The 16377-nt window shown below is 42.3% G+C and overlaps 1 protein-coding gene across 1 annotated transcript; it reads left to right on the forward strand.

Annotated features, from left to right (window-relative positions):
- The first annotated feature begins 1731 nt into the window (after window positions 1-1731).
- On the forward strand, window positions 1732-16326 carry LOC306706180 (nuclear receptor ROR-beta-like). The gene is made up of 10 exons (XM_079173132.1): window positions 1732-2185; window positions 8663-8748; window positions 8867-9008; window positions 9475-9996; window positions 11115-11236; window positions 11492-11624; window positions 12219-12326; window positions 12985-13095; window positions 13556-13668; window positions 13765-16326. The coding sequence occupies exons 1-10, from the start codon at window positions 2179-2181 to the stop codon at window positions 13924-13926; spliced, it is 1506 nt and encodes a 501-aa protein (XP_079029258.1). The 5' UTR covers window positions 1732-2178; the 3' UTR covers window positions 13927-16326.
- Window positions 16327-16377: the final 51 nt, after the last annotated feature.

The following is a 16377-nucleotide window of genomic DNA, read 5'->3' on the forward strand; positions in this document are numbered from 1 at the left end:
CCGAAGCCCTCCTCCCGCTCCCTCTCTCCCTCTCTCTCTCTCTCTCTCTCTCCCCCCCCCCACCCTTCCTCTGCCGTCTAACCGAGCTGCACAGCAGTTACGTAAGACCTAAGGTCAAAGTGTCACTGCCGTTGTCAAGGGAGACATAGAACAGAGGGGCTTTAGAGGAGATGTGCATGGGGCGAGAGAAAGGGAAAAACAGCAGACACCAAGCGGCTGAGAGGAAAAGACGTGCAGAGAAGCCTGGAGAAATAATCATTTGAACATGTGTGCATGATTAAAAATATCAGAGTTGTCACAATATAAGATTCTGGTAAGCAATTACGTATGACAAACAAGGAAGAAGCAGAGAAAAGGGGTTTGGAGAGGGGAAAAACATGCCTGTGTCTTTCTGTGTGGCTGAATGTGTGTGTGAAACAGAAAAATTATCTGTGACTGTAGGTGCTCTGAGCTCGGCTGCTCCACTAACCTAGTTTGAGTAATCTCTGCCTTCATGCTGTTTCATAACACTGCTGCTATGAGCATTGCATCATAAGCCCCCCCCCCCCCCCCCACTGTCACCCACTGTCACCCACTGTCCCAGGCATACATTTACATCAGAATCATTTTTATTCATAGTTTGAAGGTGGGAAGATGAGCTGTAAATTAGTTGGGTGTTATTTACAGTACAAAATGTGCAAAGAAAGAGGTGATTCATGCGAGTTGAATCAATGTTTTTGGATAGCAAAATACTGAGATATAAATAAGTAGCAGTGGTCCTGTGATATGTTCCTGCACATCCAGAAATATGAATACGAAACAGGACCCAGACTGCCCTGGATCCAACTTTGCAAGATAAATTCTGAAGCTGCTCCATATATATATATATATATACATATATATATACATTCAATTTAAATTCACTTGTATTTATTCTTGTATCTTTCAAAAATAGCACAGGTACTGCTAAAAGTGGCAGGTAGGAAACGCATCAGTCTTTGGAGAAATAGTGTACACTTTCATTAGTGTCCAGGGGTGTTGGGGTGACCATTTTTATATATTTTTTCAGATAAATCATTTGGTCTACAAAATGCCAGCAAGTAGTGAAAAATGCTGATCAAAAGCTCAAGGTGAAATTTAGATGTCATATTTATCTGACAAACGAAAGAATAAAAGAATAAAAACTGTACTATTATGTAAGGCAACAAAAAAAAACAGCATTTGAGAAGCTGGAACCAGTTAGATGTTGCTTTAAAAAAAAACACAATTGTGGTTCTGAGAGTTCTGCAAGAACACTACCACTTTCATGTTTGGAAGCTCAGTCAGGACTTAAATGTTTAAATAAAGTAATTCTGTTCAACTCCATTAATGCAATACAGCAAATACTCAGTGGACGAACTGTCAGCTCTCTAAAAAACAAAGCTTGCAGCTTGTTTTCAACTTGAGCAACACCTCATTTGATCTCAATGATTTATAGGCAACATGCTACACTGTCGTTGACACAGTGACTGGTGTAAATGATATGCCGCCAGGGAAGTTCGGGAAACAGCGCGCATGAATGTCTGTTGAAATGCAGAACTGGCTCTGGTTCTAATTGCCTTGCTATTGTTTCCTGCAACGACCGTCTTATTTTCTCACGACAAAACTGAGCACCAGTCAGTCATTTACCCAGCCACCTTAATAACTCGCTCCTGACTGCGCGTTCCCGCGAGAGCTGCGAAAGGAGCTGTCGGCGGTGAGATCATGGGAGAGTCCACGCTTGGAGAAAGTGGGTTAGCAGGGTAGACTGAGAGGAAAGCAGGCGGAGAGTCACATCGCAGAGGGGGGGTCCGATCACCGGTCGTCCACCCTGGGACTATTCTGTCAAAAAAATAAAAAAGTTGAGCAAAATCTAAACGCCAGTGCGCCGAGACGGTTACGATGCTATCCATAGAGACTTTATTCACTCTTGTATTTCGGTCTGACTTGACCGAGCGATAGAGGAGCGGAGTTTCGGCTAGTTTTTTTTCCCCTTTCTTTTTTTTTTTTTTAGTCGTGCTTCACGAGATCTGTCTGCAGCCGGAACAAAGTTCATATTTCCAGAGCCAGTTGACTGTGGTGGCTCCAGCGGTTTATTCTCCTCATTCCTGTCACCTACATTAACCACATGTAGCCGAGTTTCTTTTCTTATCGTTCGGCCAAGAGAAAGAAAACATCAAAATGAGAGGTAAGTTGATTTTATTTGGCAATAAATCTGTGCGTGTCCAGTTGAACTTGAATGGTGAGGTTTTTGTACGGGCTTTAACGAACACATGCATGCGCACGGGGACTTGAGTGCGCCTGTTTTTTCTCCCCCCCCCCCCCCCCCCCGTTCGCATTAATCCCTACAGCTGCACAGAGCCCGAGGCGGCATGCTCAACGCTGAAGTTCAGCATGCACTGTAACAGCTGGAGGCATGTTGTGCGCGCATGAGAATGTATTCAACAAGATAGTTTTATATCATCTCTCGCGTCTGTTGATGGTGAAATCAGTCCAAGACACGCATGCGTAATTTTGCTTTATGATTCATGGCGGTGCCAAATGTGATTGTTTTTGAAGAAATGTGAGTCGTATCTCACCTGGGAGTCCATCTGTAAATTTTGCCATGGGATCCATGTTAGAGTTATGTAATAGGGAGAGGGCGGGGCATCAGAGGAGCTTGTTGTTGTTAACCCAAACTGCAATTATGTAATCGAGATGTAACGCGAGTTTATCAGGTTTCTGATCAGCTGAATTAAACAACCAAACAGTGAACATTTTGCACACATTTGCTAACAAGAATAATCGCTATTTTGATATTCAATCGTCTCGTTTGGTGATGTTTTATATTTTTTGGAAAATAAAACATTTCTTAAGATGTTCGCGTTGGTTTTTCAAGAGAAATCTGTGTTGGTGCAGTCGTGTGATGTTGTTGTGTGACGGCTGTGCCAGCATGGCCTACTGTGTGAGTGCACAGAGGGAGCGGGATCTGGCTGTTCCACTGACCTAGTTATGTCACCCAACATTATACAGCATACGCAGCGGAGGGAGGAGGAGAGGCTCTAAGAAGCGCCGTGCCGCCGCCGTGCAGTGCCATGTGCGGTTACTGGCGCGCGCTGACGGTCGGCCTTCAATGTGTCACTTCAATGCCAGGCCGAGCTTGAACTTGGGCAGAGGGCAGCAGATAATTGTTATTAACACGGACGTTTGTTTCCCCGTCTGTTTTATTATCTGGAACATCCGAATATCATTTAATTGAAATAGCCCTATAATATAAAATAAACGTTCAAAATAGGCCCCAAAATATAAATATGAGCAATGCAGATGACGTTCATTCTTTTTTTTTTACATATAGTCTACAGAAGACAGTTAAAATCACAAAAACCTAATGCACCAGTACAGATAGTTGAAATAATTTATGTCTTAATATTTAATAATGCTTGGTTGTGTTAACAATCTAGTTTCTCCTTACAATCTTTTTTTGTGCAGGACAGGAGATAAGCTGCACAGTTTTGTTTTTTTTTTGACAGGGGAGGAAAGAGATGGATTTTCTGGGGAGGGAGGGAGGAAGAAGCAGAGGGGGCCTCTGGTGGAGGGAGGCTCCATTTCTGGCAGGATATCCAAATGTAAACAAACCACAGCCGTTTCTTAGCTCACTGCACTCAAAATGTGGGTTAGTTACTCAACCTGTCGTTTCCTCATAGAGAGGCATGTCAGCGTTTTTGTACCAGTTTGAACATGCACACACACATTTGCATTCACAATTGGTCTAAATTATGGAGTCATTCCAACAACCTTGCACATGCTGACAGACCTTTAGAGGCTTGTTGTGACGTCTGAACACCCGGCACTTAACCTGTGTTTTATTGTACTGGATAGCAGCGTTTACTTCTGCAGAATGTATTTATATTTATTTCATTAAGACATAGTGAAAGATCATAGGATACACACAGTGACACCCGGTAGAAGAGGCCTATGAGACTCTTAGCTCTGTTCAAATGCCCCCTCTTTGGGCCTCGGCGTGGCCTCCACTGGTATTTGCATCTTTTAAAATAGAGCCCCTTGATTAGAATGCACCAGCAGCCAGACAGCCAGAAAGTATATACGCATTTTGAGTATGTGAGTGAAGTGTCATAAGTTCTGTTTTTTCAAGTTGACCCATCCTTTGAGAGTACAATTAAATTATTTTCGTGGGAGCTGTGTGCTACAAGGTGTCAAGTGTAATCAGTAAGACGGTTCATGGATTCAAGTTGAGAGCGTGAAATCCAAGAGGGTTTTGTTTTCATCATGCCTGAGAATACATTTGCTCTCCTCTGGCTCATCTCCGCAGGCCTCGAGGCTTTGCAAACACCTCGAAATAGAATTATCAGGAAAACATTCCCGTAGGCTGAACATGACTTCAAAACATGAAAAGGCAACAAGGGCAACCGCGGTGGATTGTTGTGATGCAGCTCTGTGCTGCACGGAAAGCCGACAACCAACTGTGAGGCATGACACAACAAGTGCTTCAGCATTGCTAATATGTATCGGGGGTCAAGCAGAGGGCCCTTCATCTCCTACTGAGTGTCTCTTCTTATTAAGCCGTCAGTTATTCTCATACCGAGGTAATGAAAAAAAAATGAGAAGAATTTGATTGAGCCTTGCGTCAATCTGATGCTCAAGGGCAGTTAGCTTGAGTCTGCATGGTATTGTGATTTGCATAGTAAGAAAACCGCTTGTGAGGTTAGGAGATTATGAAAAACAGAGAAGTGATGTGTGTGTGTGTGTGTGTGTGTGTGTGTCTATGTGTGTGTGTGTGTGTGTGTGTGTGTGTGTGTGTGTGTGTGTGTGTGTGTGTGTGTGCATATATGTGGTGGTGAACATGTATCTCTTTTTCTTTTAAGATATATTGGCACACTGACATAGTGACTGTAGTACTCACAGGCCAGGAGGGGCCCCTGCTTGAGGATTATTGGCTGCTTGTTTCACATTAGATACCAAGAAGTGAGCAGTTGGAAGCAAAACGTCAGTGATTTGTCTCTGCCTCTCACTGCCCCACCCCCTACTGAATTAGCCTTTTGCAGAGATAACACGGTTCCACATTTAGCTGGCTGAGAAAAGCACTGGGGCCGACGTATTTGAGAACAGACACTCGTAACAGTACACTACAGTTTTTTTTGTGTTGAAAGGTTTGGTTTGTTTTGCCTCACAAAGTAGCCCTACTACTGCTCAAACACTGGCCGTACTCAAACACCATTCTTTGCTTGCCATTTCGTGTAATTTCATTTGACGGCGGTAATGAGTTAGTGGGTGAGAAATGTAAAGAGCTGCATGCAGCCTTCATTCCTCATGTTAGCGAAAAGCAGGTTTGGTATTGATCTTCTTGGAATGCAGACTCTCTCTGGAGAGCTAAAGGTCGGATGCCTAAGACTGGTGTTTTATCACAGGTCAGCAATGATATTCAGGGTTAAAGGTAAATGTTGCTGTAACATCAGTGTGGCTACTGCTCCTCTGTCTCTATCAGCATTGTTAGACACTTCAATTTGTAACATTTGTTAAGCAAGCTCATCATAAAAGCAGTGTTTTCTGTAGATATGAAATGGTTATTCAACTAATCGATTAGTAGAAAGCAATAAAGCAATAAGATACACATGTTGCAGATTCTCAACTTTGCATAAATGGTGGTTTTCTTCCTCTTATATGTACTGTTGGGTTTTGGACAGTTGGTCCAGTGTGTTGGCCTTTTTTTTCACTCTTTTCTGAAGTTTTTACAGTAAATGATTGATGAAGGAAAGAATGGATAAGAGCAATCAATTATTAAAATAATTGTTAGCTGCAGCCCTAGTTTTGTTTTTCTATTGGTACAGCACTGCAAGTCTTCAAGACGTCGATGTTCATTTTCTGTACTTATTCAATCATCGTATTAAGGTAATTGGTTTAACTGGACAGTCAATTTTCATCTACCAGGTTATAACAAGACGATCCCATTACATAAGGGAACATAAAGGATGCAAATATTTTACCCGTCTTTGGGTTATGCCTGGATATCTGCAGAGTGTCAGAGAAGAGGATTTAGAAAGCATGCGTGTGTGGTTGTGGCAAAAGTGGTGGGCGGCTGGGCATCTGTGCAATTCTGGCTCACAGCACAGGACAAGAATAGATTGGGTTGAAGAAGAGGCTCAATGTCAAAGACTGGGGAGTAGGGAGGGGGCCGAAGAGCTGACGTTCAAGTTCAGACTTTGTCTGCTTTGAGTGGACTGTTGCCAGGTATAGTATGAGCTATTGCAGTCAATGAAATATGATTTCTCATTAATTAAACAGTCCATACAGAAATAGTCCCAGGGGAAATCAGTGTAGATCGGTGTTTGTATTAGCCCAACTGTTAAGTGTCGTTTTTTCAAGGCTTATTATCACTGCCTTGCTCGGTTCATTTTATTGTTCTGTAACGGTTTTCTGATTTAAATCTACGAGCCTCCGGGGACATGTTTTATGGGAAAGTCTGAGCATTGTTCAGCTCCACCTTGAAGCTGGCCTGTGGAGAGTCGGGGCCGTGCATGCCGCCCTCCTCCCTCTCCCCCTGCAGTGGGAAAGTGTGTCAGTGGGACAGAATGTCCACATGGGCTGACAGGCTACAGCGCCCGAGTGACGGGTGACTCCGCCAATACCAAGGAGGCGGCTCAGCCAGTGGTAAAGAGAGAGTCTGAGGGGGGGGGGGGGGGGGGGCGGGGTGTCGCTGTTGCTAGAGTGAGCCTGCTGAATGAGTATTGTGAGGAATGCTCACAGACGAGAGTTATATAATCGTGAGATGAGGGAGGGGAGGGGTGGAGGGGAACCTGAGAGAAAGAGAGGAAGGGAGATATTTTTCCATTGCTTGCCTGCAGCTGCCCTGATCAGTTGGGAGTATTTTAGTCAACAGTTTGAGAGAAGAGACGGCCGACTGTGTCATTAAAGGGGAAAAGAAACTGGAAAGTTGTGTTTTCCAATACCTAAGAGTGCAACGATTCTCCCTCAATCACATAAACCTCTTTGGTTTTCCATACATCATTCTCAGAAGTGGTACAAACGAGATTTGTAGAAGAGCTGAGGCGCATGCATCTTATGCTGTAGCTGCTGTGGTTGTTTTTTTCCCCTTGGTCAATAAGGAAGGAGTCTTTGTGTGTGTGTGTGCAAGTGTCATGTGATTCCCTATCTGTTTGTGTACTCTGTTCCCTCATGGGGACCACATGAAGGGTGCAGTCAAACAAAGTTCATTGCAAGTTATATTACTGCATGTGCTCATTGTGGGCCAGTTTGTCTGCTGGGTATTTGCCATCAGCAGAAAAGGGAATAAAGAATATGTGCCTTAATTGAGGCTACATTGTTGATCACTCTCTGGACTCATCACACGATGTGTTTTTGTCCAAGTCATTTCCTAATAACAATGATAAAAATCATTTATCACATTTTTACAAAACAATCTCAAATGTCTCCACATGAAAGTTAGTACTGGTTTGTTTTTGCTAGCATTAGATATACAGATGTGGAGTTTCAAAGACAATGTCACTAATGAGTCATGTTTGAACCAGAAGGACTGACCTCTGGATCTCAGACTGACCTCAGACTCAAAGGGGACTGGCATGAAATGTATCTATGTGTCATAAACCTTCTTACATTCTCCCTAAAATCTTAAAAAAACTAATTCTGAAACTCACGGGCTACCAGAGAAGGGAGGCAAGGATAGGTGTAACATAACAACTTGGTGAAATAGAGAGTGTCAAACTCCTTGCAGCTGCATTTGTATAAAGGTGCCTCAGAGTACACAGAGTGGGTGACCTTTTCAAGGTCTACAGAAGATAAAAAAAGGAGCTAGTTTTTGGCCAAGGTTTATAGCTGGAGAAAACATGATAGCAAAACATGAATAACCAGCAAAAGAGAGAGACACAAATCGTGCCTGGAATATGGCTTGTATCATATTATATTACAGTCATGGAGAAGCTGCCAATAATTAAAATAAAAGGATCTAATCTTTCTTGTCAGCAGGAGGAAGTCAACACTTCAATTCATGAACACAGGATAATTTGGCCATTTTGTCAGGTTTATCATTAGCATACCATTGGAAATGGATAATTTGTTGTCAATATGCCCAAAGGGCTGCAAATATATTAGAGTATTAAGAGTTATGTGTCTCTTGAAAAGAGTAACTGACTACTTGGGAACACCAGAGAGAGATGGTGACCAAAGAGAAAGAGGCCCTTTCAAATACAACACAAACAAAACTTGAACCAGTAAAGTGAGCAGGACCAGTTAAAACCTTGGCTCAAACCAAGGAGGATAAGAAGCAAACAAACACCACAATCAGCAGTCAGCAATACATCATTATTCATTTTGATGAGAACAGTTGTTGGGCCATGAAGATTACAGAAGTCTGACATCAGACTGGAGTTTCTCAAAAAGATAATTCATAAAGAAATCAGACAGAATCTTGGATGAAGTCAGGCGCTCAATGTGAATTATGGGCTTTCTGTGAAAGTGTGAGTCTGAATGAATAGATCATGTTACCCAATGTTGTATTAGTGTTTGGAAATTAATGTTTTTGGCAACAGTCCACAGTATGACTCAGTAGTGTTGATCTGCTGCACTTCGCTGAGCAAATATTAACTGCTTGCTTAATCTCCACTTCACTTTGTATGTGGCACTGACCTCGTTTGTGTTGTTTTTGGTCCTGAAGCCCAGATCGAGGTCATCCCCTGTAAGATCTGTGGGGACAAGTCCTCAGGAATCCACTATGGAGTCATCACTTGTGAAGGCTGCAAGGTGAGGAGGAAACACAGCACGTAAACAAGGCTATTAAACTTAACCTCAGCCGACCTGTTCTATCTCAGATGTGCCCGTCATTTACAGCGATGGTGTGTGTGTGTGTGTGTTTGTCCAGGGTTTCTTCCGTCGCAGCCAGCAGAACAACGCCATGTACTCTTGTTCTCGCCAGAGGAACTGCCTGATCGACCGGACTAACCGTAACCGCTGCCAGCACTGCCGCCTACAGAAGTGTCTGGCTTTGGGCATGAGCAGAGATGGTAAACACACACACACAAAAAACGCACTTTAGCCTCTTTTTACAGTTAAGTATGTGTTTCCCTGGCAAATCCCAGTACGCGTGTTCCTTCAATATAAAAGCTGATACCAGGAGAATTTGAAGCCCTCTAATGTTTCACATCAGCTGTCGACAGACGGCACACTGCAGTTCTAAAGTTTGCAGAGAGAAAAACCAATACATTATACAGACTGAAGGAGGGATGGGCTGTCATCATGCAAATATGATATAGGGACTGGAACATACGATATTATGGATGATATGGAAGAAGTATGTGAGCCAGAAATAGATTACAATTAGATTGAGGTGACAGCTGTAGAAAACAGATGCAAAACGTTTTATGTTTGGCCCCAACAAAATTGCAAAGTCTCTGCGCTAAAGAGAAAAAGAAATTGTGTCATTTATTTCATAGTTTGTCTGCTATAATGAAATGTGTTTTCTCTCTGCAGCGGTCAAATTTGGTCGTATGTCCAAGAAGCAGCGTGACAGCCTCTACGCTGAAGTGCAAAAGCACCAAAAGTCCCAGGAGTGTGCGGGCTCCGCAGGCGGGGGCGCCACTGCTCTGTCCATACCCAAGGAGGACGGCGTCTGTGGCGGTGGAGCGGAGGATAGTGAAGAGGGTCTGAGCCGGTCCTACAGCAGCGGGGGCTCCAGCTCCACCCTCAGCGACCTGGATGACATCGCGGCGCTGCCTGACCTGTTTGACCTGCCGCTGACCCCCGAGGAGTCCAGCAAGTACTGCAGCCTGGAGCTGATCGGCGGCGGAGCCAGCACCGGGAACACCTCCAACTCATCTTCCGCCTCTTCATCATCCTTGTCCAATCAGAATTCCCCGCAGCAGACGATGCTGGACGGGGCGGACACCACCGGGATCCACCTCTTGCATACACACTCTCTCACGCATCCGCTGCTGAAACACCCACATGCACTGCTGGATCAGCTGCCCGATGACTGCTCAATAACAGACCTTGGTGAGTACTTACAATGATAATTAACAAATAATTTCTCCTTTTATTCATGTATTACTATAAGTCTATGAGTATACCTACAACTCTCAAATAGTGGTCGAGGCCTTTATGCACTTTAATGAAGAGAGAACCAGGCATTTACTTGAGACAAATATTATAAGAATAGAATATTATAAAAGACCCTTTTTATGCTTTGTCCTATTGCTCCTATTTTTCTGGGAATTGCCTGCTGCATGCTCTTGACCCAGACTCAACAAGAGTTTCACATTAAGTCACTTCCTGAACAGAAGTTCACGCAGCATTATTCCTTTCCTTGAGGAGCATTTGCCTTAAGTTTTGAATTTAAGTACCGTCAATCTACATTAAGGCAGCAAGGCTTACTATCGTTATCATCTTCTTGTGCAGCAAATCATGAATGAAATAATACTAAATGCAATAACAGCAAATCTAACTAAAAAAAACAATGTTGATTCAATAAAAAACAAAGATGAAGCCATCTGAAGGACATCTCTTATAAACAGGCTCGCAAAACAAAAGAAGAACCAGAATGATACAGATAAAACAGCAAAACACGACAAGGACAAGATTTAATGGGCAAAACAAGCAGGAAACAAACAATATGAAACAGGCATAAGACATAAAACTGTATAAGATCAGAAACAGGGACGGATAAAGGGAGCATAGTTTAGTGGTATTTATTGAGGTAAGGATGCAAAGGCATTTTTTAGAGAGACGTCTCTGAAGGCCTTGAGGAAGAATACATTTGTACCATTTTACATCTTTATGGTTTCTGGCTACAACAAACTGCAAGGAGGCTTTGAATAGGGCTCTGGGGACTTTTAAAGGAAGCAATGAGTAAATATTATGACTGGTGGGTGTTACAAGTGCAGGAGGTGGAAAAGCTGCAGCTGCAGAGATGAAATGAGTAGATGAGGCATTATCACTTAATCTTCCCCGGTGCATCAGCGGCGTACGTAACAGCAGAGCGGTGCAAAGCATCGAGTCGTTATCTGTGGATATGTAAATAACGCCACTGTTGCACTCATACCTGCTGCCACCACAAACAACTAGAGTGAGAAAACCTAATCTGTGTGTATGTGTGCGTGTGTGTTTTTTCGCAGAGCGCATCACTCAGAGTATTCTCAAGTCTCACTTGGAGACGTGTCAGTACAGCGCTGAGGACATGAAGAGATTCACCTGGGCACAATACACACCTGAGGAAACGCGTGCTTTTCAAAACAAGGTACACGATGCTCACGTTGAATTCCATGTGTGGTTTGTCAAGTCTCAAGATATAGATATATATTATCCTAATTAGCTTACCTTGCTGATTTATTGTTTTAGTCGCACACACAACAGAAAGTTGTATTATCAGTGCTATCAGTGCAAGTACTGAATTTGATCTGATGTTGAACAACTACTAAGAAGATATTTATGCTGATGTGACATCAATGGACTTGTAACACTTGCGTCTCTTTTTTTGTGTCACTTTTTTCAGCCAGCTGAGTGGATGTGGCAGCAGTGTGCACACCACATCACCAATGCCATTCAGTATGTGGTGGAGTTTGCCAAACGCATTGCTGGCTTCATGGACCTGTGCCAGAATGATCAGATTATATTGCTGAAAGCAGGTCAGTGCACAGTCTAAAAATGCTCTCATCTCAAACACTTGATTTATAGAGTTAGTTCTTGCAAAGTAAACAAAGTCTGAAACTTGCTAACTTTAGTTCCTTCCTGTTTTTTTTTCTTCCATTTTTGTCTCCAACCCTCTACCTTTGCCTTTTATGCCATCCTGGTCCTGTGTTGTAATGAATTACACATACTTGGTTCAAACACTGGGGGGGAAAACATTCTTGAAACCAAATTTTCAATCATATTCTTTATCATATTCTTTATCTCTCTCTCTCACACACACACACACACACATATATATATATAAATATTTATATACCTGTGACATAACATGCATATATTTGACAATGCGTGTACTCTATGTAAATGCTTTGAACTTTTTTCCCAAAAAATCTTTGTGGATATCCATGTTATCCTCTTGATTTTTAAATGGTTCAAAAATGTCATTGCATATGCTGTGCACCAATCTGGGTCAAAATGATTTCTTTTTTGTTGTGTTGTTTTGTGCATGTTGGAGCATCGGGGCCCCTCTCTGTCCCTCCCTCTCCCTTCTTTATTCCATGTCTTTGCCTCTATCTGTGGCTACCCTTCAGGCTGTCTCGAGGTCCTGCTGATACGCATGTGCCGAGCGTTCAACGTCAACAACAGCACCATTTTCTTCAATGGAAAGTTTGCCCTGGCTCAGTTCTTCAAAGCACTCGGTGAGGATCAGATGTAGTTGTGTAAGCTCTAGAGGGTGACACAGGAAAGCCTCTCACATTTCTCACTCTTTATGTAAGTTAGAAAGTCTTTTTCACACGCACTGTGGTCATCATCATTCATGCCTCTGACTGAAGTAATTCATTATTTTGAATGACCTAACTGTGGTAATTGTTCTTAAAATGACTCTATAAGACCGTCAGCTTCACTCTTATCAACACCGGAACTGTCTTTGAAGAGACGTACTTGAAGGCCTCCAGCTGGACATTGGTTTCCAATTTCTGAAAAACTGTCTTGCCTCTTTAGTAAAACCAGAACTCTTAAACAATGCACCCAAACACCATCATACACAGCAGTAAACCATGTGATAAAACTCATTTAAGGGGAAAATTACCCAAGCTGTGACATTTTAAAAGATAAATGATGTCGGTCATTACAGCAGTGTATCTCAGTTTTCTGTTGAAAACACTTGGATCCTAATTTGATTATTGAATTTTCGCACTTCCCATCTTGGCCAATAAGTCAGAAATTAGCAAACGGGGTAAAAAAACGTATTCCCCACTCACCCCAGGTATCTGCTGTGTCACTTAATCAAATTAAGTTGAGTATTCAAGCTGTCATTGTTCATAATTAAAGTATTGGTTTCCTGTGTTTATGCAGGTTGTGATGACCTGGTCAGTGCAGTGTTTGACCTGGGAAAAGGACTCTGCCGTCTACAGCTGTCTGATGAAGAGATGGCTCTGTTTAGCGCTGTCGTTCTTCTATCTCCAGGTCATTATTTCCTCCTTTATCTCTTTCTCGCTCTCACATACATAGAAGTGCACATAATAGTGCTTAATCATAGTAGTCTATTACAGACTATTCAATGCTGTTCTGTCCTTGGAAGGCAACAGTGATATTTAAGTGTGTATGTCCATTCTCAACATACACATTCAACACAATTTATATATTTTTAGTAGTCTTACTACACGTGTAGGTTTTCAATTTGTTTTTGGAGATTATTTCACTTCGCTGTGACGGTTTTTCATTAAACAGGTTAATTTTTCCCCGTGTCATCATCTCTTAATTAATGCTTAACATCTTTAAAAGCGTTTCCAAACATATCGAAAAATGATGCGCAAGACTTGATTGAATGGTATGTAGAATATATACTGTCGGACAATGTGCATTGAAGTTACTTAAAGAGAAACACAAAACTGTATGTGAATGTGAAATATTTTCTTTCCTGTAGATCGGCACTGGCTAACAGAAGGCCTAAAGGTTCAAAAACTCCAGGAGAAGGTCTACCTGGCTCTGCAGCACAGTCTACACAAGAGTGGAGCTTCAGACGAGAAACTGGACAAGGTGAAGACAAGCAGTCACAACTCCTCCCAAACACATACAAAAGTACACACATAAAGAAACACATATTTACCTTGTATATCTTCTTCCTCCTCGCAGATGGTGTCCAAGCTGCCCATGATGAAGTCGATCTGTAACCTCCACACAGATAAACTTCAGTTTTTCCGTTTGGTCCACCCAGACACCGCCTACAGTTTCCCACCACTGTACCGGGAAGTGTTTGGCAGCGAGCTGTCTCTGCCGGACTCCACCAACCGCTAGACAGACAGACAGACAGACAAGCAAAGACAGATGGAGAGTGTGTTAAGAAGTAGGGAAGCAACAAGGAGAGACAGAGAAGGATAGAGATGTTGAAGCTCAACAACCAGCAGTTAAGAGACAATCCAGGACTTTAAGTACTCCGTCTCCCATGATCCCAAAGAAGTCCTCCACTTTCCCAGCAGGCAAAGCACCTTACACTACAGACCACACATGCGCATGGTCCTCTGCATATTGTAGCATTAACAACAAGCGGATGGGCATAATATGGGTAATAATAACAACAGCCCATTAGACGTGAGACAGCTCCAGGCTCCAACACTTGTTTAACATCAGATCCACTGTGGGTCACCCAACCAGTTATGAATGTACCTCATGGAAAAGCACCAGTGCATAAGCCAGAACCCAACAACGGTGAATGTACAAACCTGACACTCTCAGACAGAGTTTTACACAAAGTATTAGAATGAAGTTGTGTTGATCCACAGGTCTCACTATTAATATAGTTCTGTCAACATTTCTTTCTATATTAATACATCTCAGTGTGGTATGCCTGCGTATTCATACAGACAATATCCTTGTACTGACCATCACTTAGGGACCAAGATCTCGAGTCATTTTCTCTGATATGAAACACACAGATATGACATGACTCACGGCGAAGGCCGACCTCTTTAATCAGCTGAGAACCAGTTTCACACACAGTTAGACAGTGTTCGGTGCTGCCTTTTTGTAGGCTCTTGTAATGCAATGAGAAACCTCAGTCCCACACACCCCTTTCCTTGTAAATGCCACTTAGAGACAGGACAAGATGAAATTATCTTTAATTTATATACACATTTATAAACAAATATTTTAAATAAGAATGTAAATAGATGACTATATAAGTATATGGAGAGAGTTGGTATGTGTGAGTTCAGTTCAGAGAGAGAGAGAGGGAGAGAGAAAAGTGCGTAGTAAGATGTAGAGAAATGGATATTTCAGGAAAGCTGATATCTGGACTTGAGTTGTTTTCTGGACTACTTCCCCTCCTGGCAGTCCTCTCAGGTTCCCATGGCAACAATCCCCTCTTGCACTGACGGCAAAACCCAGCTGGGTTATGGGAGGTCATCACGCAAGCGACGGGATGGACACTTGTTGCAGATGCGACACAGCGGGGGGGGGGGGGGCAGTGTACCTAAGCAAAGACGGAAAAAAATCATTGCGTTTAAGTGAGTTTTCAGTCTGCGCTGTTGCTCCCTGCCTAAAGAGACAAGACACAAGGACACTAAGGAGAAGAGAAAGAAAGGCAATAGATGACTTTATGAACTGTATAATAAAATTGGATACACATGGTCTCCCCCGCCTGTTTCTAACCAGCAGTCAGTACAGTACGGTGTAGTGTAATTGTCTTCAACTCACAATGTTTCAGGTGGTTAAAGGCCAGAACGACGATGATCCATAATCTGTATCATAAACCCTCCTTGCTGGTTGAAAAATCTGTATTATTTTGTACATTTGCTGTTCCTCTCTCCTTTAGTCCCTAACCCGACACTTGTCCAAACACCAAGCACTTACACTTTCCTCTTCCTCACTGGGCACTAGTCTAAAGGCAGACAGAGCTACCCGCTGCCCCCCTGAGTTGGCCATCAATGCCAGTAAGACTTTAAAGTCAATCTGTTTCATTATTTTTGTTTTGTATTCCATATCCGACACACAAGGTCACCCATAACTGTTTACATGTTTCATGTACATAAATAACACACTCTCTGAAGGTTGTTACATTGAGATGATTATGATGATGATGATGTCTTACTCGGGGTGCTGTGAAGTTCTTGAGCAGAGTCTGAGGACCTTCTGCCTACCGCTCAGGGAGATGGCTGTGGTCTCTTGTCCCTTTTATTACCAGTGTCGTCTTTTAGCCTTGTGCTCCTCACACCTTTGCACCTAAGATATAAAACCCATAACCATAATCACTGTGGACGTAAGTTCTATTTTTGTGAATGTCACTCACAAAGTTTCAAAGCCCTTCCCATTTGTCCTAATATTGTGAAATCAAATTGACAAGATATAGGAATTTTAAAAAATTAAAAATAAGTTAGCATTAAAGATGAATTCATTATAAGGGTTTAATGTTTCTTTTTGCTGTGATTTTCATTTATTTGTCAGTCTTTTATCCACCTTTTTCTTTGTGTCTCCACTTTTGTCTCGTAAAGTCAGTGATCTATTTTTTTTAATCGAAGAAAGACTCGGTACAAACAAAAAAGAATAGTTTGTCTCCTTTCTCTTTCCCTGTATGACAAAATGTACAAGAGGTATATTACTAGTCCAAGAGTAACCGAGTTACACAGCTCTATATATATTGTTGTCCAATGGGATACATTATATGTGGTTTTAAGAATGTAATAAATGGTTTCTTTTTCTTTTGAATTGTTTCATTGAGTCTTATTTGAGCTGAATTTGGCTTTCATGTTG

Source organism: Pholis gunnellus (assembly GCF_910591455.1).
Source record: "Pholis gunnellus genome assembly, chromosome: 14".
NCBI classification, from domain to species: domain Eukaryota; kingdom Metazoa; phylum Chordata; class Actinopteri; order Perciformes; family Pholidae; genus Pholis; species Pholis gunnellus.